Source organism: Vidua macroura, chromosome 14, assembly GCF_024509145.1.
Source record: "Vidua macroura isolate BioBank_ID:100142 chromosome 14, ASM2450914v1, whole genome shotgun sequence".
Classification (NCBI taxonomy): Eukaryota; Metazoa; Chordata; class Aves; order Passeriformes; family Viduidae; genus Vidua; species Vidua macroura.
In genome coordinates this window covers 12,291,369-12,313,201 of record NC_071584.1, presented here as the reverse complement: position 1 = coordinate 12,313,201, position 21,833 = coordinate 12,291,369, and the positions used below count along the sequence as shown (strand labels likewise).

At 47.3% G+C, this 21,833-nt stretch overlaps 5 protein-coding genes and 1 non-coding gene across 6 annotated transcripts; 2 read left to right on the top strand and 4 right to left on the bottom strand.

Annotated features, from left to right (window-relative positions):
- Positions 1-1,495: 1,495 nt before the first annotated feature.
- Positions 1,496-4,124, bottom strand: RPL39 (ribosomal protein L39). The gene is made up of 4 exons (XM_053990517.1): positions 4,110-4,124; positions 3,398-3,583; positions 3,078-3,181; positions 1,496-1,799 (listed from the first exon to the last, which is right to left on the bottom strand). The coding sequence occupies exons 1-4, from the start codon at positions 4,122-4,124 to the stop codon at positions 1,751-1,753; spliced, it is 354 nt and encodes a 117-aa protein (XP_053846492.1). The 3' UTR covers positions 1,496-1,750.
- LOC128814655 (small nucleolar RNA SNORA69) lies at positions 1,916-2,047 on the bottom strand. The gene has a single exon (XR_008439448.1). It is a non-coding gene; the product is annotated as a small nucleolar RNA SNORA69 (small nucleolar RNA).
- UPF3B (UPF3B regulator of nonsense mediated mRNA decay) lies at positions 3,542-10,858 on the bottom strand. The gene is made up of 10 exons (XM_053990128.1): positions 10,419-10,858; positions 10,082-10,188; positions 9,863-9,969; positions 9,032-9,130; positions 8,583-8,693; positions 7,889-7,932; positions 7,121-7,309; positions 6,475-6,626; positions 5,453-5,765; positions 3,542-4,627 (listed from the first exon to the last, which is right to left on the bottom strand). The coding sequence occupies exons 1-10, from the start codon at positions 10,596-10,598 to the stop codon at positions 4,481-4,483; spliced, it is 1,449 nt and encodes a 482-aa protein (XP_053846103.1). The 5' UTR covers positions 10,599-10,858; the 3' UTR covers positions 3,542-4,480.
- Positions 10,859-10,875: 17 nt separating this feature from the next.
- NDUFA1 (NADH:ubiquinone oxidoreductase subunit A1) lies at positions 10,876-11,782 on the top strand. The gene is made up of 3 exons (XM_053990129.1): positions 10,876-11,121; positions 11,308-11,397; positions 11,686-11,782. The coding sequence occupies exons 1-3, from the start codon at positions 11,020-11,022 to the stop codon at positions 11,704-11,706; spliced, it is 213 nt and encodes a 70-aa protein (XP_053846104.1). The 5' UTR covers positions 10,876-11,019; the 3' UTR covers positions 11,707-11,782.
- A 1,206-nt stretch (positions 11,783-12,988) lies between these two features.
- AKAP14 (A-kinase anchoring protein 14) lies at positions 12,989-15,370 on the top strand. The gene is made up of 6 exons (XM_053990344.1): positions 12,989-13,146; positions 13,274-13,394; positions 13,467-13,558; positions 13,715-13,894; positions 14,820-14,872; positions 15,215-15,370. Exons 2-6 carry the CDS (start codon positions 13,283-13,285, stop codon positions 15,300-15,302), a joined length of 525 nt encoding a protein of 174 aa, XP_053846319.1. The 5' UTR covers positions 12,989-13,146; positions 13,274-13,282; the 3' UTR covers positions 15,303-15,370.
- A 223-nt stretch (positions 15,371-15,593) lies between these two features.
- On the bottom strand, positions 15,594-21,756 carry NKAP (NFKB activating protein). The gene is made up of 9 exons (XM_053990342.1): positions 21,477-21,756; positions 21,017-21,097; positions 20,576-20,649; positions 20,243-20,362; positions 19,435-19,480; positions 19,044-19,159; positions 18,819-18,894; positions 18,207-18,356; positions 15,594-16,911 (listed from the first exon to the last, which is right to left on the bottom strand). The coding sequence occupies exons 1-9, from the start codon at positions 21,716-21,718 to the stop codon at positions 16,737-16,739; spliced, it is 1,080 nt and encodes a 359-aa protein (XP_053846317.1). The 5' UTR covers positions 21,719-21,756; the 3' UTR covers positions 15,594-16,736.
- Between the last annotated feature and the right edge of the window lie 77 nt (positions 21,757-21,833).

Sequence of the window (21,833 nt, the reverse complement as noted above, 5' to 3'; positions counted from 1 at the left end):
GTTATTTTCCAGAATATTTTCCTTAGTAGAAGCTACTTCCATCTAATAAAAATATTAGTCATTATAGTAATGGGGAGACTTTCTAATAAATAGTAATAAATTGTCCAATCTGTTGCTCAGGAAAGTTTTCCCACAAATACCATGGAAAAAACTGTCTCCTTCCATTCTCAAGTCCATAAAATTGCTGTTTTCCTCCTCAGCCAGATCCCCATAGACATAATTACAGAGAAACTCTTATGAGCAGCTTTGCCTGCCAGCAGTGATGTGGAGAGGCTGGAGGAGGTAAGCTGGATGCCAAGGCAGAATTCCAATCCTCAGCAGTGCTGCTATTTCCTGAACACTCACTTCAAAAAGAGTGCAGAAAAGCTTTAAAAATCATTGAGGTCAAAGTAGCTGCAGCATGCAAGCCTCTGTTCAAACATCTCTGGCAATGCTGTTTGCTGCTTTCCTGTTGCAGTGACTTACTGCTTCCCCCTGATGATGAACTAGAGTCCAGACTCTTACCAGGATAAGGAGCTAGAGGATACCTCTGAAATATCCTGAAGCTGGTAAAAATCCCAGCCTTGCTCACCCCGACTTACAGAACCCTGCAGCACACCTTAGGAAGGAGAGACCTCATGACCTGAGTGAGATGTGTATTTCTCAGCATTTACCTGTTTGGCACATGCTGTACCCAGCATTATTTGCTCTGAGTTGCAATACAAAGGAGACAAATCTATTTACCTTCAGCATGAAAAGCAGCAACACAGAAGGTATGGCAGCCTGAAGCTTCCTCAGGAAGCTGCCTCTCAGGAACAGACCCACGACCCGAGGCTGAACCCAGGAATGAAGCAGCACCTTGGCAGCCCTCAGTGTCAGGATGGGCTTGGCCACAGCCCAGAACAGGCTCACACCAACAGGGATTTCCTGCTGACCAAAGCAGCGACCCCAGCTCAGAGCTGTGAACAGAAAGCACTGGCTGCAGAGCCACAGCCTCCTCCACTTCCCTGCAGTAAATTGGTTTCACAGGCCCCAGCAGAGAAGACCAGCACAGGGGAGCTGCCCAGAGACCCTTAACCACCCTTAATCACCTTTTTTCCTCTCCCCTTTTTGGAATAGCTGCCAACTCTCCCTTTGAGCCCCATTTTAAATTTCTGCCTGTCTGCTGAAAATGTTTTATACTAAGCTGCATCTGTGGTTGGTGTTGATTTATCAAACCAACACAGACACTCCAACAAAACTCATTTAATGTTCTAGGGGGTACAGAGACATTATGTGCTGCACTTTACAGTACTGCATTTTGTAAGAGATTTTCTTCAGGTCTGATTTTGACTTTTCTAAAAATTGGTACTTTGCTCCTGAAGGTTTACAGTCAGTAGAAAGGAAGACACAGCCTACTCTACCTGAAAAGAGCTGCCAAGGCTCCTCATATTAAGTGAGAATATAACTAACATGACCATTAATTTGATTGTTACAATCCCACCACATGCATGTGAAATAATTTTCAAAACTAAAGTCATTCAGGTCCATATTTATTAGCAAGCCTGTGCAGTGTGAATGCTCACGGTGATGCTGGAAAGAACACTATAGAACACAGTCTCCATGTTTCAGATACAAAGATTTTCCCAGTTAACATCAACATCCCAGACCAGCTTATAAAAACCCCACACTGGGGACTGCACTCCAGCACCACAGAAGGAATGACTTGAGGGTGTTATCGATCTGACACAGAAAGACCAATGTTCCTTAGAGCTCCCGGGACAGTCTCTCTTTACAAGCCCAGTTTGGTCCTCCTCCAGTGTCTCCTTTTGGAGTTGTACCTAAGACAAAAGCAGAGCGAATTAGCAAAGTGCACACACACATTTGTTAAACATGAAAGCAGAACAGCACATGGAAAAAGTCTTTTCCATGAAAGCACATTAACTTGTGAGCATGTACTTGTCCACATTAAGAATAAATGCTTTCACCATGGTGTGGGTGAAACCACAGGCAGTGTTAACAAGGTTGCTCTCAGCAGGAAAATGGCAGCACTCCCACAGCAGGAAGCACCGCAATTGCAGCCTGCTTTAACACAAAGCTTGGACAGAACCCATGGCCCAGCTACTCAAGTGCCAGGAGACCAAACTCCAAGATTTTGTCCCTGTGGTCAAATATTTCAGAGTACTGCAATTTAGCTAAAACAGAACCCAGTTGTAACCTGGCACGTGGAAGACAAGGATCCAGCTGAGTGCACACACCACTGATCCTGCCTAGAAACAAGCTGGGAGCAGCTACAGGAACAGAACCTAGCAGTGTTGTGCTGGGTCACTGCCTGAGCCAGCCAGTGCTGCTGTTTCTCTCCTCACTGCTTAGGACAAAGAGAGAAAGAGACAGGGAATTCTGTTGCCTTAAAAAGCCCAGACGAAGGAGTGTATGAGATAAAAAACTATGCTGCAGTTTTCAACCGGAGGGCTTGGACAGGCACCACCCTGTTCTTATCCACACCCACCACCACCTTACTCTTATCCACTCCCAGTGCACCCAGTGTCTCACAGCACTCAGCATTTCCTGAAGCACAGTGCTCGAGAACAAACACAAGAGGAAAGCAAGGAACTATGACAAATTAATTCTACAGTCATGTGCCAAGCATTTCATACTATCAATCTGACTTCCCATACATCCAACAAATCCTGTGCTCCCTGATCCTCAGAGCACCCATGCTCAGGAACCATTCCTTGAAAATGCAGGAGCCCAAAGGGGCAGCTATTAGAGAAGACAGGTATTGGGAAGGGGAACGTCAGGAACAGAGAAGCTACCAGAGAAAAGAATCTGGAATAAATAATCCACACGTACAGTTCAGGTTTTCACTTTACATGTACCACTGACGTGGTACATGAACGTCTGTGGACACTTGCAGAGCACTGGTGCAAAACCACTACAGAAAAAAATGGCACGGAAGCCTCACACTGCCTCACCTGCCCTACCATCCCTGCATGGCCCTCACGGCCACAAAACGGCGCTTTGGCTGGCATAAACGCCATCAGCCCCCGCCTTCGGCCCGTACCGCCCAGGCCGCCTGACTAAGCCTGCGCGGCCGCAGCTCCTCAGGAGCTCGTTACCTGATCTTATTGCCGGTTTTCATGCGAATCCACTGCGGGATGGGCCGGTTCTGCTTCTGCTTCTTGGCGAGGAAGCGTTTGATCTTGAACGTCTTGTGCGACGACTGCAAGAGAGCGCAGCGGTCAGTCCCTCACCCGGCCCCGCCACAGCCGCGGCCCCGCCAGGCCTCGGCCAGCCGGGAAAGCCGCACCCGGCTCCCTCCCGCTCCCCCGCGCCCGCTCCGCCCGGCGGCCCGCCCGCCAGGACCCCCGAGCGCGGCGGCCTCGGGGAGAGGGCTCGGGGCGCGGCGGGAGGGCGCGGATGGCTGCGGATGGCTCACCATGGCGCGGAGCGGCGCGGCGTCCCGGCGATGGCGGCGTCCGAGGAGGCGGAAAGGGGAGGGCGGAGCGGCGATGGCCGAGCGGGCGCAGCGCCCCCTGGCGGCCCGGCGGCCCCGCACGCAGTGAGGGACGGCGGCGGCCGAGAGAGTTTGTGCGAGTTTATTTGGGTTTAGTACAAAAAACAGCTATGGCTAAAATTCGCTAGCTTGGGAGGACCTGCTACTGGCGAAGTCTCGTTCTGGGCTGTAAAACAATACTTCAAGTTATGAGGGAAGAGGAAGCAGTTCCAAGAGGGCAGGAGTTCGGAAATGTTTCAGACTTGAGAGAAGGGAAGATGCTGGAAAAGAACAGGATGCCCAAACCAGCTACATTTGATTAAAAATAAGCATTTCAATGTAGGGAGACTTTACATGAGAATTTATCAAGTCATATTCAACTATTAAGCCAGCTTATTCATACACTCCAACTTAAGTTACTTTATCCAGAGAACCACTGAAGAGGACGGTCTCTCCCTCCCTAACACGGTTACTGCACTGCGAGATGTTCTGCTCCTTGTGTGCCAAAAGACCCCTATCCACTGGTACCTCAACAACCCCAGCCTGAGTATGTGTCTCAGTGCTAAACTGACACACTTTAGCTTTCACTGCCTCACGTAGGAGCACCACACAAAACAGCAACATCTGTGTTAACTCCAGGCAACTCCAAGCTCACTCTGCTTAAGTGCATCCAACACCGGCTCTAATTGCCTTAGAGTTCTGGCTTTTGATCCAGGTGTCATTCCCTCCTGACAGGAACTGATTTATTATCAAACTTAAGGCCATAAAGTCTTTCTATTTCGCAGATTCTCTTCTCTGCTGTAGTTAGATGCTGGGAAAATAAGTTCCAATAACTGAAAATATTACAATGAGAACACATTTCAAATTCGTAATCTACAACTGAGGTTCTTTAACCAGAAACATCCAACAGCACAATGCCCCCTTTTCTTCCTTTGATCCTTTTTCGCTCCGAAGGCACTTCTGGATTGCGTAGTACGTGCTCTTTGGCTGCACACACAGTCAGAACACATAAGGCTGGCACATCAGTCACTCCTCTTCCTTCGTGTGACTGGTCTCACCCTCTTGTTTCTTATCCACTCCCTGATCTGGAGGCTTTGCAGCACTGTCTTCATACTGACACAATCTGCTCCGGCTTCGGGCTCCGGGCTGGTACAGCTGCATTGCTGGGCGATCCTGAAATAAATCAAAACTATTTAGATTCTTTCATAACTCCCTGCTCTCAGGGTTCTTATGGCATCACTTCTATGGTATTAGAAATGGCTCAAATTCAAACTTTTCAGGCTAAGTTTAATTATTCCACAGTGGTGGCAAAGTAACTTCAATTGTCCCAAATTGAGGTTTTCTCTGTTGTAAAGCAACATCCCTGTTCAAACCACAAAGAACACTGCTCATAGTTGAGGTTATTTGTAACGAGTCCTGCTGAGTTCAGCTCACAGTCTCTCAGAAGAGAGGCAAACTTCAAAGTTTCAAAACCCTGAGTTTCATTTGTACCTGACAATGTCTTAAGTGATACAGAAAACAAGCACAGTGATACTGCAAAAACAGATTTTGCAGAGTACATAAAACGACACTCAAGACATTATTTCTTGAGCCTAGAGGACAAGTCATATTCTGCAAGTTGCAGTTTCCTATTTTAAGGAACCTGTTCGATCACACTCCCACACTGAGATGCATTTTCAGGCACCTGTAAGATCAGCAGACACAAACAGATTACTGATACTCTACCAACACCTTAAAGAGATAGCCCATGGCACAAGCCAGCAAACAAAAAGGGATCAGTGTCTTACAATTTAATCCATGTTTTCTTGGATTAGTTCTTACACAGTGACAAGAAATACCACTGTTAAGCAAATTTTAGTGGACATTTCTAGCAATGGCAGAGTTTGTTGCAGAACAGGGAGAACTTCAACAGAGAAACCACATTTTCCTTGAAGTGCTTTCATCCTAAAAACCACAGATCGCTGTGAATCAACACATGAATTTAAAGAAATCCAGCACCTTGTTTCTGATACGATCCCTCTTAATTGTATCCTCTTTTTTATCGTCTTTGGTTACTTTCTCAGATTTGTCCATGCTGCTGGTAAAGTCTGTAAGATCACTTTTCTTTCCCTTTTCTCTGAGTAAGTCTCTCTCCTTTTTCACCTCTTCCTCTTTTCTTCTAAAAACCTTCTCTTTCTCATAGCGCTCTTTCTGCCTCCGACGCTCCTCTTCTTGGCGTCTCAGTTTCTCTCTCTGTGCTCTCTCATATTCTCTGTCTCTGTCAAAATCTCTATCTCGGTCCCTGTAGTCCTTTACACACTCATCTTCTGATCTGTATGAAAACAAAACTGAAAATTAAGCTCAAAAGATTCATCAAACAGAGTTGGGAGATCAATGTAATAGTGGTGTAAATGTGCAATAGGAAGATGACACACTGGCAGGTACTAGGGAGCTCTTGGGAGGCTGTGATAGCCCAAGTCATGCATGACAGCCAGAGAGGACACTGACCACTAGTTTCCCAGCCTCCTACTTGCATAGCTGGCTGAGTCTCTTCTGGCTTTGAAAAAACATCTGAATTTGTCTGTCTTATCTGTATTTCTCACATGGCAGAACTGAACTTCTAACAGATCATGGAGCTGTTGAGAATTACATTTTCCACTTTGACATTTTACAAGACCTAGAGGAACTGGTAACTGGAGAACACCTCTCCTCTTGCCATGGTTATAATAATTATCTCATTGCAAGGACAGTGCTCACAGCCTGCTGCATTCACCTATGTATGGGCTTCCTTAGTGGAGTTCCTATAATGAGTTGTAAAAATATTAAAATCTGTCCACTAATGAAGAATTTCCAGGTGATTCACAGAGCTTTCTGTAATCATGGGGATGTGCACTGGCACAGAGAACACAGCTCATGCCTTATATGAGAAAAAGCATTTGAAAGGAATTTCAAAACATGGTCATGGTAGAGCAGCCTAAGCCTCAGTACAATCAGGAAACAAGTTATAGATACATATATATTTATAGCAAGTACTAGAATACTTTTTTGCCTTCTCTTCTTTTGTCTCCCCATCAGATCGTTTGGCAGATGCACTACTCGCATTTTTTTCCTCCCTCAGAGTCTCTCTTTCCAGTTTCTTGGATTTTTCTTTTCTCTCCAAGTCTTTTTCATCTTTTTCAGGCTTCTTAAGTAGCTACAAAGAAAACAGAAGTCTCAACTAAAAAGCTCACTCTAACACATATTGTCTGGCACAACACCGAAATTGCATCAAAGGAACCACAGTCCAGTAAGAAGTAAACATTAAAGAAATATTACTGCAAATCACAGTATTTCTAAAAGCTGGAGTGTATGAGTAAGCATTATTCACACAGCAGACTAGAATTTTTCTCCTAAACCAGGCTGTTTTAGAAAGCTTGAAAATAGTCTCCATTCCACAGTGAATTCACAATCCTGTTTACCGCAGCATGTACAACAGTCACATGACAAAAACTTTAAATATTACTATGAAACATTACAGCATGTAAACCTTTACAATGCCTACTACTGAATATTACAAAAAAATTGGTCATTTACTAACACCAAACTCATATGATTCTTCACACAATACCCAAAGTACATTTTGAGACTGATATACAAATAATAAGGGAAAGGGAGTGTAACAGTTTATAATAAAGAACTGTTCTAGACCTTAATCTTTGGTTCTTCTTTTGATCTGTCTCTTTCTTTTTCTGGGCATCTGTCTACTTTCTTCAATTTTTCTGCTTCTTTTCTCTTCCTCCTCTCCTCTTCTTTCCATTTTCTTCTTTCTTCTTCTCTTTGTCTTTTTCTTTCTAATTCTCTCCTCCTTCTCTCCTCTCTTTTTTCTTCTCTCAGTCTCTGTGTATTTAAAAACAAAGAGAAATAGTGTCCGTCCACAGAAAAAAACATCTCTTTAAGCCATCAAACAACTCACCTCAAAGCTGCCTCTATTATAAAAGAAAAAAAAAAAGTCTTGTCACCTCTGTTGTTGTGAACCTGAACATGTTGCAGCAATATTTTTACTCATAAGCCTTAATTTGTACTGTCTTAAAAAACTCAAATACATCACTAGCCTCAGCCTTTATCAATAACATTTTAATTAAATCTGCCCCACCTCTGATTTTCTCAATTGCTAGAATTAAAATAACACGATGTGCTAGGAGAAAGATCATCTACAAGGACCTCAGCCATACTGCACTAAAAATGGAAGCACTAAAATGGAATCTGTTTTGTCAATGCAAAAAGAGGTGTTTTGCTGTGACCAGAATGTACACAAATCACCACCATTCCAACACTCTACTCCTTTAAAACATATGAACCAGAAGTTGACAAGTTGGGTCAAAAGCTTCTTCTTCAAAGGAAGGGCAGAAATGTATCAATATACAATGAGCCAATTGTACTTGCAAACAACAAGAAAATTCTGGAGGTAAGTCTTACCTGTTTATTTTTCAAGAAGTTCAATAAAGGAGTAGTCTTTTTAGCTGGAGAACAGATAAAACAAATGTAACTATCTTGCCTTATCCAATACCTACAAGAGAGCTCTATAGGAAGTGAAGCAGCCTGTCTCCTCTCATATACTGCAGTGAAACAAGTATTCCAAACCTATCTCCAAACAGTGGCAACTATTAGGATTCTATAAACTTCATTAGGATACTAACAGGACATCCATTACACCTATCTCTACATTCAGTCTGCATTAGGGTTTTCCCAGACACTCTCATTTTTAAAGAGATCCCTGTAAGATGCTTAAAAAGAGCAATCTGGTCATTTTGGTGGTATTTTACCCAATCACACAATCTCAGCTTGTGCCTGCATGGAACATCACAGATCACAGCACTGTGCATTAAACACCCCTGTATCTCACTGAAATGCAGCCACTCCACAGCCTGGTCTGGCTAACAAACATCTGCAACAGGAAGGAACTTTGTCATCTAAAACCTATACTTACAGAAGAATTTAGAGCATGGGAACAAAACAAAACACACTGAATAATATTAGCCTAAATGTTTAACAAATAGTAAGCAGGCACACAAAAGAATTCAGTCTCCTTCAGGTTGAGCTTCAAATTACAAAACATACTTGTTTCTTTGTGATCTAGGAAAATGTAAGTATAGCACACAGATTTCCATACCTATTAGCTCTTTGTTTCTTGCCTCTATTTCCTCCAACAAAGTTTCAGGAGTGGAGGTTAATTTTTCATCATCTGCACTGTAACTTTCCAAAAACTTCTTGTATTCTGGATCTACACAGAAGAAAAGGGAAAGGGGGGGGAAGAAGAGATACTGTAGCATGAAAAGTATTTGCATCATGCACTGCTCAGTTACATTTACTTCAGTTGGGTTTTTATATGCCACCTTTTCATAAGTTAGCAGCTCTCAAATGAGCTGCTGTATTATGTTTGTCTGGGACAATCATATTTAATAGATTTCCAGTTGACAAAGTAGCGCTCATAAACTTCACATATAACTAAGCAAACATCCTATTGGTGGAACTATAGTGTCACAGTAAAAACATTACATCAAATTACTGCTAAGAGTTTCAAGTCTACACATGCAAAAACAAACTAGCTTGCTGTTATACCATCTTCAATAGTTCCAGTTTTGGCATCCTTTTTCTTACTCTTCTTTTTTGCAGCTTTTTGGAAAGGTGCAAACTCAACTATAGCAGCATATTCCTGACCTGTTGAGAGAAAAAAATACATTAAAATAAAGATGAAATGGATATAAAATAGATTATATCATCCACATCTAAAGCAGGAAGGTAAGTCTCACAAGAAATATGCAATACTAGAACAGACTATTTACACCACATAAAAAAATTAATGTATTGGAAAACCATTTAATAAGAAAAAAAAAAAACACTCTGGAGACAGCAGAGCTCATGACCTTAACACTCTCACTATACTAACAAACCAGCCAATTCACAGGCTGACAAGAAGGACATGCTAGATTTAAGACTGCCCACGACTGTTGGTTCTGCCACCTCAGCGGCACCACACTGCATAATGGCCTCATGCTACAGACTCTGTGCACACCGTGCAAGAAAGAATACTTTAAGTTAGTACAACTGAGGCAAATCTCAACTTTTGACAAGATATAGTAGAATACAACACATGACAAGCAGGCTTTACAGCTTTATCTTCTGACAAGAACACTACATTTATAGCTGCACGAATCCAGCTGGGTATGGCAAACACGGTGTGCTGTTACACTGCAAACCAGCTCATTTAAAGGACTTAGATGTCATCGGATCTATATACGTATGTTGTTCTAGAGGTATTGGAACTCTTTTTGAGGCACTAAACCCAAAGAAGTCAGACGTGGCTGCTCACACCCACCCCTCCAAAACTCAGCCAGCACACGGCACAGACAGCAGGGAAGCAACAACATCCATTGAGTGCCGTTCACCTACCTTTGTGATCCACAAAAACGTAGCCGTCGAAGCGATCCCTGAAGAGGACTATGTCTTCCTGGTTCTTGAAGTTGATGTAGGCTCTCGAGAACATGTGCGGGTACAAGCTGCAGAGACACAAACCGAGAGCGCTGGGCTGACGAGGCGGCGGCGCCGCTGGGGCCCGGCTGGCGGTAGCGGCGGCTCCCGGGAGCGCCCGGATTGCGCAGGCGGCCGTACCTGGAGTCGTTCGCGAAGAACTCGAAGTAGTCGTGCTCGGGCAGAGGCTGCAGGTGCTCCTCCAGCTGCTCCTTGGTCAGGCTGGGCGGCAGCCGGCGGATCACCACCTGCGGCACGGCAGGACCGGCGCTCAGGGCGGCGGCAGCGCCGGGGACGAGTCATTACCGCGCCTCCCCCGACACGTCCCGTCCCAGGAGGGCCCCGCAAGCGGCCCGTTAGCGGGGGAAGGTCCCGTTACAGAGGGGGAGCCCTGTTACCGGAGGGAGGAGGGGCCCGTTACAGAGGGTGAGCCCCGTTACCGGGGAGGGCGCCGTTCCTGGCGGCGCGGAGGCCCCACCTTGCTGAGCGTCTCCTTCTTGTCCTTGGGCCGCTCCAGGCGATCGAGCTCGGCGGCGCCGGCTCTGCCGTCCGTGCCGGCGGCGGGGCCCGAGCCTGGTCCCGCGGCCAGCAGAACCCCCGGCCCGGCGGAGGCCCCGCGCCGCTCCTTGGGCCTGGCGTTCTCCTTGTCCTCCTTCATCCCGATCCCGATCCCGATCCCGATCCCGATCCCGATCCTGACTCCGGGCCCGGGCAGCGCCGCGCGCACCCAATGACCGCCGCCTCTCGCGAGACTGTGCCTTAAAGGTGCCGCTGCCTTCGCCGGACTACCACTCCCAGCGTGCACCGCGGCCGCCACCGCTGATCCCGGTGGGGTCAGCGGCCGGGACCGGGACCGGGACCGGGACCGAGAGCGGTATCGGGCGAACTGGGACACGGGCACGGCCTCATTTCTTGCCAGCGACTGTTCCCCGGCAGCGCTGTCTCTTCCGCTGTCCGCTCGGGCCCGCTAGGCTGCGAGAGAGCGCGGGGCAGGCCGGGAAGGGCGCGGGGCAGGCCGGGAGTGCCCCGCCACACGGCGCAGAGGCCGCGGCACCGGCACCGGCACCGGCACCGGCAGGATGTGGTACGAGATCCTGCCCGGCATGGCCATCATGGGCGTCTGCCTCAGCATCCCCGGCATGGCCACCATCTTCATGCACCGCTTGTGTCACGGCGGCAAGGTCAGCGTGGGGCGGGGCGGCAGGTCCTGGGATCCGGAACCCTGAGGCTCCGCTTCCCCACCGGAGCCGCCCTTATCCCCCAGTCCCCTGCATCCCTCTGGGACCCCTTCCTCCCGGGGCTCCCCTTACCCCGCCTTCCCTCCGGAGCCCTGCCCGAGGCCTTAACAGGCACTTCTGTGCCTGCAGGAGAAGAGGATCGCCCGCTATCCCTACGAGTGGACCCTGATGGAAAGGGACCGGCGGCTGTCGGGAGTCAACAAGCACTATGTGTCCAAGGCAGGTCTTGGGGGCGCTGGGCAGGTACCGGCGGGGGGAAGCGGGACCCAGGCGCTGCTCCCCGATCCCTGAGCTCTGGGACAGCCGCTGAGGTGGGCACTGGTCGCTCTTGTCAGATCTCACTCGGTGCCTGCAGCTGGCCTGCCTCTGGGGATGTGCATTTTAATTTTGTTCTAATTAAGACCTGGGTAATTAAATGTAGTTTGAAAATCTGCATTTTCAGATATGCCCTGTTGCACATTAGTGGCAAGAATGACACAAATATAGCTGTTATTTTTTCTTTTTCAGGGTCTGGAGAACATAGACTAAGGTGTCAACGCTTTGAAAAATTCTTGTATCTATAGAAAATGATTTAACTCTTAAATAAAGCTATACATGTGTTCAACCCTTGTATTTGTGTTGCTGTGGTGGGGTGACCCTTGCTGGACACCAGGTGCCCACCAAGGCCACTCTGTCACTCCTGGCCTCAGCTGGACAGGGAGAGAAAATATATTGAAAGGCTTGTGAGTTGAGACAAGGAGAGAGAGAGAGACCATTCATCAGTTACTGTCACAGGCAAATGAGACTTGACTTGGAGAAATTAATTTAATGTATTGTCAGATAACAGCAAGGTAATGAGAAGTTAAGTCATAAAACACCTTCCCCCCACTCCTCCCTCCTTCCCGCATTCAGTTTCACTCATGATATTTTCTACCTCCTCCCTGCTGAGCTGCACAGGGTGATGGAGAAGGGGGGTTGTGGTCAATGTCATCCCATGTCTCTGTTGCTCCTTCCTCCTCTGGGGAGAACTCACACTCTTCCCCTGCTCCAGCATGGGGTCCCTCCCATGAGAGACTCCTTCACTAACTTCTCCATTGTGAGTGCTTCCCATGGGCTGCAGTTCTTCATGAAGTGCTCCAGCATGGGTCCCACGCATAAGGTGCAGTCCTTCAGCTGTTCCAGCAGGGTCACATTTCCTGCCAGCAAACCTGCTCCAGTGGGCTACGCACTCCATGGGCACAAGAGTCCTGCCAGAGCCTTCTCCAGCATGAGCTTCCCACGGGGCACATCCACCTGCTCCAGCATGGGTCGTTCCTGGGGTGCAGGTGGATCTCTGCTCCCTCATGGACCTGCAGGGGCACAGCTCAGCGTGGTCTTACAACACGGGCTGCAGGGCAATCTCTGCTCCTACCCCCTGCTCCACGGCCTCTTGTCATGCTGGAAGAGGAGCTGCTGGGAATTCGGTACCCTGTGATCTGCTAAAACATTTCTGGCTTCTCCCGTACAGTACCCGTGATCCCTTCCCTCTGAAGCTCTGCGTGTTGCCAGCGCTGCTGCTCGGAGCCTGCAGCGCATCCTCGGTGCACCGGGCTGGACAGAGCTCTGCCCGGCAGAGCACAGACTGGAGGCTGCTTTCGCTCCCGAATTGTCCAGAATGGCAAAAATACGACAAGCAGAGAATCTGCCTGGATCCCACAGCTGTTCTCTTGCTCATACCGTCGTCCCTGCGCGGCAGCCAGCGGCTGCTGGGCGGTTTCCGCGGGGCTGCCGGGAGCGGCCCGGCCTCGCCATGGTGACCGCGCGCCGCTCGCGCCCGCGGGGCCCCGCAGCGCGGCGGGGACAGCGCCGGGCCCGGGCGCAGCTCCCCGGGCTCCGACACAACCCCCCGGGACCGGAGCGCCCCGGGCGGCCCCCGCCGCGCCTGGGGACCCCCGGCCTGGCCGGGGCAGCGGGCGAGAAGCAGCCGCCGCCCCGGGAGCGCCCAGCGGGGTGAGCAGGGCCGGGTTGCGAAGCAGGGGCGGTGAGGGACTGCCCGCTGCTCCCCGTGTTCCTCAGACGGGGCCTGCGGCTCTCAGACCAGTGCTCGCTCAATGTTTGTGCGCTTATCTCTCTAAAGGTGAAGCCAATGGATGAGGAAAAGGAAGAAGCTGCCAATGAGGAAAAAGATCACATCCCCCAGGAAGATGAGAGAAGCAGTACAGAGGAATGTCTTCCAGAGGCCAAGGAAAAAGAGAAAGGTATTGTGTTTGCTCTACTAGAATGTGCTGGAGCCTTTTCAGGAGGATTTGTCAGCATTTTATCTGTTTTAGAAAGCAAGCATGTCATCAAAAATATCCCGTGGACCACAGCCAAGAACTTCACAGTAGAGAGAGGACAGCAGCAAATTGAAGAACTAATTTCTGTGAGTCACAGTTCCATCCACTCAGGAAGGCCACACTTTCTCACTGTTAAGAAGTATGAAAAATTAAAGGAGAGCACCTCTGTTCCTTTTTAGCACCACCCTCAAGTCAGCTCTACTAGACATAGGGAGTCTTAGTGTGATGTGCTTGTTCAACAGACATGGGACATTCATGAAAGCTGGCGTCACCACTCAGAATTTCTCGAGGAAGAAGAACTTAAGGACAGCAAGAGGTACCATTACAGAGCTTGCTGGGCTCTCCCAACACGCAGAAAACCCATCCCACAAGCAACAGCGAGTGTCTACTTCGTTATAGTGATCTCCAATTTCAAACCTGACGTAAGTACTCAGAAATGGTGTGGATGGACTAGTCCTTTAAGGGACAAGAGTACAGTGGCATTCCTGAGGCAGGAAAGTGCCAGGACAGTGGAGAGGCTGGCAAGGAGCCAGCAGCTCTTGTGAAGATGCTGACAAGGCCTGGACGTGTCCAGAAAATGGCAGGAGATTTAGATGTGGCCTAATAGAAACATATCATTGACTAACAGAACTCGACAGACAGAATCTGGCAGGATCCTACATCTGCCTTCCTGCTCTTACCATCTTCCCTTTCAAGCAACAATTGCTTTGGGCAGCTGTAAGAAGGGCTGAGGAGAGGTGAGTTACAGAATGAGAGGCCAGTAGAGAGGAAGTGACACTTTGCTCTTCAAGCTGTCTCAAAATCCCTTTCCTTATCAGCTTGAAGTTTGCACCTGTACAATGAACTCTTGCAACCCAAGAGAAAAAAATGAAATAAATTACACTGAGTAAACTTCTTACCTCCAGGCTTAAGTCATACTGAACCTTAGTGTTTCTACTTAATAGCTATGGATCCCCAAATAATATTCTGTGGTTTAACCTCCAGCTGGTGACTAAGCATCACAGACCTGCTTGTTCACTCCTTCCCCACCACCATGGGATGGGGGAGAGAATTTAAAGTGTAGAAAAAGTGTAATAATATTAAAAAATAAATAGAACAATAGTATCAAATTGGGGAAAATAAAAAGAAACTGAGGAAAAAACCCTATGAAAGACAAGGGGTGCAAATGAAAACAATTACTCACCACTTGCCAACCAATGTCCAGCCAGTCCCTAAGCAGCATCTTCCCTTCTGCCCCAACCAAATATCCAGGTAATTTTTAAAGTAAATAGTAGCTCTCACTTAATTACAATTTCTGCTTTTTGAGGGGCTGTACGTGGCCTCTGCCCTGTCTCTGCTGTGTTGCAGACTGCACCTGTGGAGGTGTTCTACAGACTGGAGTCCAGCAGGCTGATTCGGAGGTAATTGTTATTACTCTTCTGTTTTAGCAAGTTTTTCCATTCCAAACCAAACAGGGAGCTTGATGCAAATAAGTTTGCAATAATAGCAGAGGAGTGGAAGTTGTCAAAATCTTGCTCTGTGAAATGAACCTGTGTATCACTAGCTTCACCCCCAGAGGCATGAATAACCACCCTGTGGGCATCTGCAGTCTCAGAAATTTCTCCTGCTTTACATGGGTCTAGGTGGGGGACTTTTTTTGCAGCAGATAGCCTTCCGTGGTGGATAAAGGCCAGCTCTCACCTGGCCAAACTTGGATTCAGCATTATGCTTACAATCTACCTTCTTTTTATTCCATTCTCCAGGCCAGAACAGTGTCAATTTAGAGAAAAGTGGCTTCAGGACATAACTGAAAATAAAATCCTGTGTGCAGAAAGACTTGCTTCCCGATGAGCAGCTCCAATTCACCATTACCAATACTCTGTTGTGGAGAACCAAATAAACATGAAGGAAAAAAAGTTCTTCCTTAGCAGATTTCAACTTTGTGAATAGATAAAAAGCATTGAACCTGTGCAAAATCAGCTATGTCCTGCCATGGCAGCTGCCTGTGTGTGACAGTCCCTGGGAGGTACAGGTGGGGACAGCAGGATGGAACCAGGTTCCAGAGTGTAAATGGGAAGAGGCAGCTGGGCAGGATTTCCTGTTTGTGAATGCCAGGTCTGTGGAACTCCAGGGAAAACATGATAGGACTTTAGGACTTTTATTTTCTTGATACAAATATACAAGACATCTCTGCTGCTAGGCTTAGAGGAACAAAAAAAAAAAATTAGGAGAACAAAAAAGAAACAACCCATTTCTCAAAACCATTTTGTTTTAAAAAACATTTGAGAAAAAGAAGTTCCAGGAGATAAGTTTGGAAATATGCAGTTGAATCAAAGATAACCACCACATAAGTACTGCCTGAGCAAATCCTCCAAGCACAGAGTTTAAAGCAAGCCATGTAATGCTGCTGAAACAGACCAAACTAAAATACTACAGGAGTTAAAACAAGGGTTTAATCTAGAACAATTCCATAAACAAAAGCATTTCAAAGAAATTGGAAAGTACATCCTTGTTACCACCTGTGTGCATCCAGGGGTTCCAATCACTGCACCCCACTGCACTGATGCCTATGTATAACATAGGAGAAAAAGAAGCAAGCAACTTAGTTCTTCACCATGTGTTTCAGTGGTTGAAGATCAGACCCTCCTATTACTGTTACTTTACACCTCAGTTGCCATCTGCTTGCTCTAAAGTAACTGAAGCCCATCTGTATATAAATTACAAACTCATTTACAAAATATATACATGTCTGGTTTGCATCACAAACCAAACTCAAGTGTTTGGAGGAAAAACCTGAATTTAAAAGACGTGAAAAAATAGTGGACTGTCCTGGATCTTAAAACAGGAACTCGGGAGTTCCTTCATTTTTGATACTGGTGCTAGTAGCTTGTTAAAGGTCTTTCCCAAGCTAAATGAGCCTATGATTAATAAAAATAAATGGAATAAAAACCCCACACTTATTGTCATTAGGTAACAAAACCTTCCCACGGGATCCTTTGGCTTGTCAGATTGAAAGCAAGTGCAGAACACTGACACCTCTAATCTTCCCTGCCTGTGCCTGCCTTGTAGCCTTTCTCTTTACCGGGATTCCTTGTAGATGGTGAACAAACCATCCAAGAAAATCTGATGAAAATAACTCTGTTTCCTTGACACAAGTAATCCACTCCTGAGGCTTGGCCCTGTTGGGTGAAAGGTGCTGCAGCACCTGCAGCTTTCTTCAAATCACAACTGGATTGCGTGAGCTGCCACGTAGTGCAAGCTATGGTGTACAGCTCAAATGAAGCATTATTTTTCCTCTTTGCCTTTAGTCTTTCTGTAGACCATCTCTCGAAAGCTTGCAAGGATCTTATTCTCTCGTTTCCTCCTCTCCTCCTGGTTGAAGGATGCCAGAGCTCTCTTTTCATCCGCGCTGTAGATCTGGTTCTCTTTCCGCAGACGCACAGCTTCCATGCGCCGGTGTCTGTGGGGGAGAGCACGGGGTACATCAGCATGGGCAGGGGGTGTCAGGGCCCTGGCACAGCCTCCAGCCATCAACTGGCCTGAACGTGTTCAGGGGCTTTAAATAAATGCACTGAAGTACCAAGGCCTGAACAACAGGTCCTGAGCCAAAGCTGACCTCTAAATGAACCTTCCTACAAAATGATAATTTGTATCCACTCATTAAGGTAATAGCCATGACCATTAGTGAAATGTGGGATAAGAATATATTTATCTTTCTACATTTCGAAGCCAGACAAAGGCATGAAATCAGACACCTGGCCTTGTTTGAAGGTATATGATCAAATCCAGCTCCCTTGGTTCCTCCTTGAGCCCTGCCCAGGCTTTGGGTGGAACCCAAGAGGAGGATGAAACCAGATGTTCCTGCACTAGAAGTTGTGTAAGCTTGTTTATTCTACAGTCTAAAAGCTGGGCCCTCTCACAGTGAAGATGGAGGCCTCATCTACAGGTGGACACACCACACAGGAATTCCCAGGAATGGTTCTCCAGTCCTTTGCTGTGACTGGGGCTCCCCAGCTGATATGCAGATCTGGATAATGGTAAACCATCAGGGTAACTGGGGATTTATCTTTCTTAATCACTCTAGGCAATCTTTTGCAGTAATGATTAGGTGCATTACTTAGCTTATCCTTTGTAATTCTTTGCAGTTTTGCACTGTAGCAAATTATAATTAGTCCTTAAAGTTGGTATCTGAATCTTTTGTGCTGACCCTGCCAACTGGCAAAAGAGATACCTAAACTAGATAATCCAAACTGCACACTAACCTTCCCAGGAAGGAGTGTGGCAGAGCAAGGAACTGATTTCTGAGGGTGTCTGTTTTCAGGCAGTCAGCCAAAAGCCTCCCCTACCCCCAGGGTGTCAGCTGCTGGCTCACCAAAATTTAAGTGAGATTCCTGTTATCATAGAGAAGAACATGCAGCCAACCTCTCACACATTGTTCTATCTCCTGCTGAAGGGACAGCACATCCCCAGGGCTGTCCAAACAGACCACCTTTGAGCCACCTGACACAAGCACCTCTTCATTTGAAATAATTAGAAGAGTATTGCCTGTGAAGAACTTTTGCTCTTGAGGAGAAAGTGTCCTTGAAAAACTCACTATCCATCTCTAGCAATGGGGAGTTCAGTGTAGATTATTGCAAGCAGAGCACCTTCTCCTCCATGCCTGCAAGTAGAGCTTGGAAGCAGTCTTCTGTTCAGCCAGCAGAGAAAGCAGCTCTTGAAAATTCCACTGAACCACTGCCATCATCAAAACCATACCTGCTGCCACTCATGACATAACCAGAGCTCTCAAACGAAGCGATCTCTTCACTTGTCAAGCCGATTTCACCTCTGCGGGGAATGCGTTTCCCTGCCTTTACGTACTCTGCCATGGCTGCACCTTCACCGGGCAGGAGGGCATGTCCATAGCTAAAAAACAAAAGTGGTGACTTCAGTAGTTTCAGATAGAGAGAGCCTGAGCTAAACATCCAACTTCCCTCTTCACTACTATACACATCTGTGGTTTTGAACACTTATTCTTTCCCACATATTGGCCTGTTTCTTCCTTAATGGCAACACTAGCAACAACATCTTAAATTATCAACTGAGTTCATTCTAATGACACTATGAAGTCACAATATTGCAGGTCTTTAGAATAAAGGCACTTAAAATTGATTTTTCTAGGAATCAAGGCTAAAAAGCATAAACCAGACTCTTCTACCCAAATTCAGGCCAGAGGAAAGCTAGCACCACTGGAAGTTCTGTCTGTGAGCTTATGGCACAGCATTTCTCCCTCTGCATGCTTTATTGTTGCAACAGCCCTTTTGAACAGTAACTTTCACACTTGATTTCCTTGATTTAATCAAAGTACCATTAGAGCTGGTTACTCACTTCAAAGGCCTATCGTCCTGAGATGCATGAGTTTTGGGAGCCTCTGGTCCAATCAAACTATCAGCTTCAGTATTTTCTGCAACAATCAAATAATGAGGAAGATTAATCTTGTGTCCATTGTTCTTTGTTATCAGAAGGATTATACAGGTCAGTGACACCTAACAACAAATTCACAAAAAGGACATCAAGAAGTTTCCATCCAAGTTTAAAGGCAGGTGAACCTACTTGATCTCTCTATCCAGAGATCGTCCCCTTGAAGCATTTCATCATCGGAATCTTCGCTACTTGAATCACTGGATTCCCTCCTGCTCTTCTTAGCTTTCTTTTTCTTATACTTCTTCCTGTGATAAAGCCAGACACACATGCTATTTATCAAAATTTAAGATTAAAGAAGGTGCTTGGAATAATACTCAAATAATTAGTTTCTCAAGGCAACTTCTGTTAGAAAGTGGCCCTACAGGGAGTTGTTTGTGCTGCACAATTGTGTAGATTTAAATAAAATCCATCAAATTAATATTATTTGCCAGCTCTTGCAAATGACCTAAGGTCCTCAGGCTCCCTCAGGGCCAGCGAAGAAAACTGACAGCCAACATGACACAGCAACCACAACACTTACTTCTTGTTCTTCTTTTTCCTCTTCTTGCTTTTCTTTTTATCTTCATCTGAAAAAAGAAAATGTATGTATTATCAAAAAGAAATTATTAGTTATAACTAAGTAGTTTACTGCCCTGTGAATAACATGGGATACCTTTTACAGCCTCAGTATTCACGGAGCTGTGGGCTCTTTGACTCTCTCAACCCTAACCCTAACCCTAACCCCATCACCAGGGGTGGTGGTCAAGATCAGAAAGATCTAGGAGCAGCACAGTTGGGGCCTTGCTGGGATTACCTTGGAACGCCTTTTCCAGCCCCAATGTTCCTGGAGCTGTAGGCTCTGTGACTCGCTCAACCCTAACCCTAAGCCCTAGCCCTAACCCTAACCCAAACTCAATAATATGGGTTTTTGAGGTCAGAAAGATGAAGGAACAGCAATGTTGGGGCCTTGCTGGTATTGCCTTGACATGCTTTTTCCAGTCCCAGTACTCCTGGAGCCATAGGCTCTTTTACTCTCTCAACCCTAAGCTGAGCCACTCCCCTAACCCTACTGCTAAGAATTACACTAACCACTACCCCCACCCATTAACCGAACCACTACCCTAACCCTGAGCCTATTCCCAGCACTAAGTGCCTCCACCAGAATGCCCTAGTACACATCCTGATGGGACTTGCTTATACTGGGAAAGTGTTAGTAGAAAGGTCCCTGTAGTACTGGTCGATATGAGAACATATCAAACAGATGTCTGGCATGAGAGGCCCAGTGGATGCTAAATTCAGAAATCCCATTTCCTGAGGCCAGACTGCAAGCTGAGACCCTCTTGTCTTACCACTGGAGTTCTGCTCAGACTCTGAGTCACTGTCGCTGTCCTCAGAATGTTTCCTGCGCTTTCTTTTGGATGCTTTACGTTTTTTCTTTTGTTTTTTCTTCTTCTTTTTCTTCTTTTCCTCTGGAATGTTTTTAAACATAACATTAGAGAACAAAGAACATCTGGTTCCATATGTATTCCCTGATCTTCCCAAAGCAATGCTCTCCTTTGAGCTGGAGCCCACCCCAACCACTTCCACCCATCTAAGCCAGGGAACCTCCTGCAAGCAGCAGCAGATTCTAAGCCGCAGTAGCTTCCCATTTTCAAAAAAGCTGTGCAAGCCAAACAAAATACCTTCTGAGCTGGAATCTGAAGAACTACTCTTAGATTTTGCCTCTTCATCTTCTACCGGTGTGTGCTCATCGGAACTGAATAAAATAACAGTTTCCTACTTAAACTCTGTTTTGTTGTACTCAAGATCAAAGGTATACATTTGACCAAAGACATTTTGAGTCAATCCTTGCAAGGGAGTAAAATATCAAAGAGCTAACTTAGCCTGGGAACTGCTGTCAGAACCACAACACGTCACCTGATCTACAATAAATCACATATTGCCTAATTGGTATGTTGGAATTATTTGGTTGAAAAAATAGTAATCTCATTATGCTGCTTCAGAAAGGAACTGATACAATAAGTATTGTGGCACCACGACTAATCCAGGGATAAAGCATTTTTATAAACTGAACTGATATGTAATTAATATTATAAAAAACATGAAGAAAGAATATGCCTTACTCTGGGTCAGGAACTTTTGGTGACAGCCCCCAGACTTCAGGTGCCCCCAGTTCTCCAATTCTCTCTCTCTCATTGAGTCTCCTGTAAAGGAAAACACTGACACTGACGCCTAGTTTGCAACACCCAGCACACATTTAAGTCCTACACGTTAGTGTTTCTAATCGCCTGAAGCAGCTAGAGTAAGGATAAGAAACAACTCGGAGCAAGGAGCAAGCTCGCAGGGGCAGTCTGGCAGCAGAGCTCCGCACACTGCAGAGGATCGGCGGTAGGAGCTGTTACCCTCTTCCAGCCGAGCTCCGTCCCGTCTCCCCCGGGCGGCCCTGCCCGCGGGGAACGCACGGAGAGCCCGTGACAGGCCGTAGAGAACCCGGCCCCGCCGCCCCCGCCCCTCCCGGGAGCGCCGTCCCTTCCGCGCGGAGCGGGGCCGGCAGGGCGGGCCCGGCCCCTCGCCGGCGCTCACCTCTGCCGCAGGATCTCCTCCTTCTCCTTCTCGTAGTACTCGGGCCATTTGCCGTGGTGGTGGTGCCCGTGGTGCGCGGAGGAGCGCGGCGCGCCGGGGCTCCGGGACCGGCTGCGGCTCCGCCGGTGGCTCAGGCGCCTCGGGCCATTGCGCTCGCGGGAGCGGGAGCGGGACCGGGAGCGGCGGCCGCGGCGCTCGGAGCTGGCGGCGGGCGGGGAGCGGGAGCGGGACGCGGGCGCCATGGCGGAAGCGGAGGCGCTTCCGGCGGCTTCCGGTGCCCTCCTGGCCGGGCGGGAGCGGGGCGGGAGCGGGGCGGCCCCGCCCGCGGGGTCACCGCCCCACCCGCCCGGCCGGCGA

Coding starts and splice junctions, on each gene's coding strand:
- NKAP (XM_053990342.1), bottom strand. CDS start 21,718: ATGGCGCCCGCGTCCCGCTCCCGCTCCCCGCCCGCCGCCAGCTCCGAG. Junction 19,481..20,242: donor GTCTGAGCAGAACTCCAGTG/GTAAGACAAGAG, acceptor TTCTTTTTTCAG/ATGAAGATAAAAAGAAAAGC. Junction 18,357..18,818: donor CAGGACGATAGGCCTTTGAA/GTGAGTAACCAG, acceptor TTTGTTTTTTAG/CTATGGACATGCCCTCCTGC.
- UPF3B (XM_053990128.1), bottom strand. CDS start 10,598: ATGAAGGAGGACAAGGAGAACGCCAGGCCCAAGGAGCGGCGCGGGGCC. Junction 10,189..10,418: donor AGAAGGAGACGCTCAGCAAG/GTGGGGCCTCCG, acceptor GCCGTGCCGCAG/GTGGTGATCCGCCGGCTGCC. Junction 4,628..5,452: donor GGGATCGTATCAGAAACAAG/GTGCTGGATTTC, acceptor GATTTATTTCAG/GATCGCCCAGCAATGCAGCT.
- AKAP14 (XM_053990344.1), top strand. CDS start 13,283: ATGGATGAGGAAAAGGAAGAAGCTGCCAATGAGGAAAAAGATCACATC. Junction 13,395..13,466: donor GGCCAAGGAAAAAGAGAAAG/GTATTGTGTTTG, acceptor TATCTGTTTTAG/AAAGCAAGCATGTCATCAAA. Junction 13,895..14,819: donor TCTCCAATTTCAAACCTGAC/GTAAGTACTCAG, acceptor GCTGTGTTGCAG/ACTGCACCTGTGGAGGTGTT.
- RPL39 (XM_053990517.1), bottom strand. Junction 3,182..3,397: donor CCGCGCCGCTCCGCGCCATG/GTGAGCCATCCG, acceptor GCTCTCTTGCAG/TCGTCGCACAAGACGTTCAA. Junction 1,800..3,077: donor AAAACCGGCAATAAGATCAG/GTAACGAGCTCC, acceptor CTTTTGTCTTAG/GTACAACTCCAAAAGGAGAC.
- NDUFA1 (XM_053990129.1), top strand. CDS start 11,020: ATGTGGTACGAGATCCTGCCCGGCATGGCCATCATGGGCGTCTGCCTC. Junction 11,122..11,307: donor GCTTGTGTCACGGCGGCAAG/GTCAGCGTGGGG, acceptor CTGTGCCTGCAG/GAGAAGAGGATCGCCCGCTA. Junction 11,398..11,685: donor ACAAGCACTATGTGTCCAAG/GCAGGTCTTGGG, acceptor TTTCTTTTTCAG/GGTCTGGAGAACATAGACTA.